At 42.9% G+C, this 881-nt stretch overlaps 1 protein-coding gene across 1 annotated transcript in view; it reads left to right on the top strand.

Moving 5' to 3' along the window:
• b3glcta (beta 3-glucosyltransferase a) overlaps positions 1-476 on the top strand; it is a 44,090-nt gene extending 43,614 nt beyond the window's left edge. Inside the window, exon 16 of the mRNA XM_025055224.1 lies at positions 26-476. Coding sequence (XP_024910992.1) covers positions 26-193 — 168 coding nt within the window. The 3' untranslated portion in view covers positions 194-476. The remainder of the gene's footprint in view (positions 1-25) is intronic.
• Positions 477-881: the final 405 nt, after the last annotated feature.

Raw genomic sequence — 881 nt, 5'->3', positions numbered from 1 at the left:
CCGCTCTTCTACATCTTCCTTTTAGGCACGTCCGGAGGACTATCCTAGAGACCTCCTCGCCCACCAGGTGCCCATCTCTTTCCACAAACACTGGAACATTGAGCCTGTTGCCGTTTTCAACAAATGGCTGAAGGACGACTGGAGCTCCAAACCTTCAGCTGGACTAAATAAGAGCCTGAAGACGGAGTTATGAGGATGTCAAGCACATGGATGAGCTCACTGAAAGTGTGTGTGTGTGTGTGCGTGTGTGTGTGTGTTTTTTATTATGGATTATTATTATTATGGTACTTACAGATTTAAATGTGATGTTGAAGTTGGGAACGTTACTGAGAGTCTCTGGTCACTTTGTCCTCACGGCCTCTGGTGGCCCACATCTGATCTTCACAGTCGAGGCCACGTTTCCACTAATCCTGAACCAAACGGGTCTAAAAAGACGAAGCCCACATTCCTAGCACTAAATGTGCAACAGGTAAGACGAGAAAAAAATTGGTGTTACCTAAAAAGACAACCTAAAAAAATTAGATACGAGATTTCTCTCACGTTTGAGATACCTGAATCAGAAACATCTAGAGGACCTTGTTACCAAGTGGGCTCCAAATGAACTTAAGAAACACTAACGACATGGCCCACTTTCTGGATACTGGGTGGGTCATTTTCTTTGTCTGTGGTTGTGTTGGTTCTATCTTCTGGATTTCATGTTACAGCCCACTTTCTAGAAGCCACACTTCATTTGGTCAGACCTTTTTTTTTTTAGCTAATAATTTGCTAATACCAAATAACTTGCAACAAAAAGTCCCTTAATGAAGTGTTAGCTCCTCAGCTACTGTATCTACTGTGCTGCTAACTTGAGAAGAGACATTTTCAGTGCTACGTACTGTGTG

Source organism: Cynoglossus semilaevis, chromosome 4, assembly GCF_000523025.1.
Source record: "Cynoglossus semilaevis isolate Cse_v1.0 chromosome 4, Cse_v1.0, whole genome shotgun sequence".
Classification (NCBI taxonomy): Eukaryota; Metazoa; Chordata; class Actinopteri; order Pleuronectiformes; family Cynoglossidae; genus Cynoglossus; species Cynoglossus semilaevis.
Note: the sequence above shows the minus strand (reverse complement) of the source record. Positions and strands in the feature narration are given on the sequence as shown.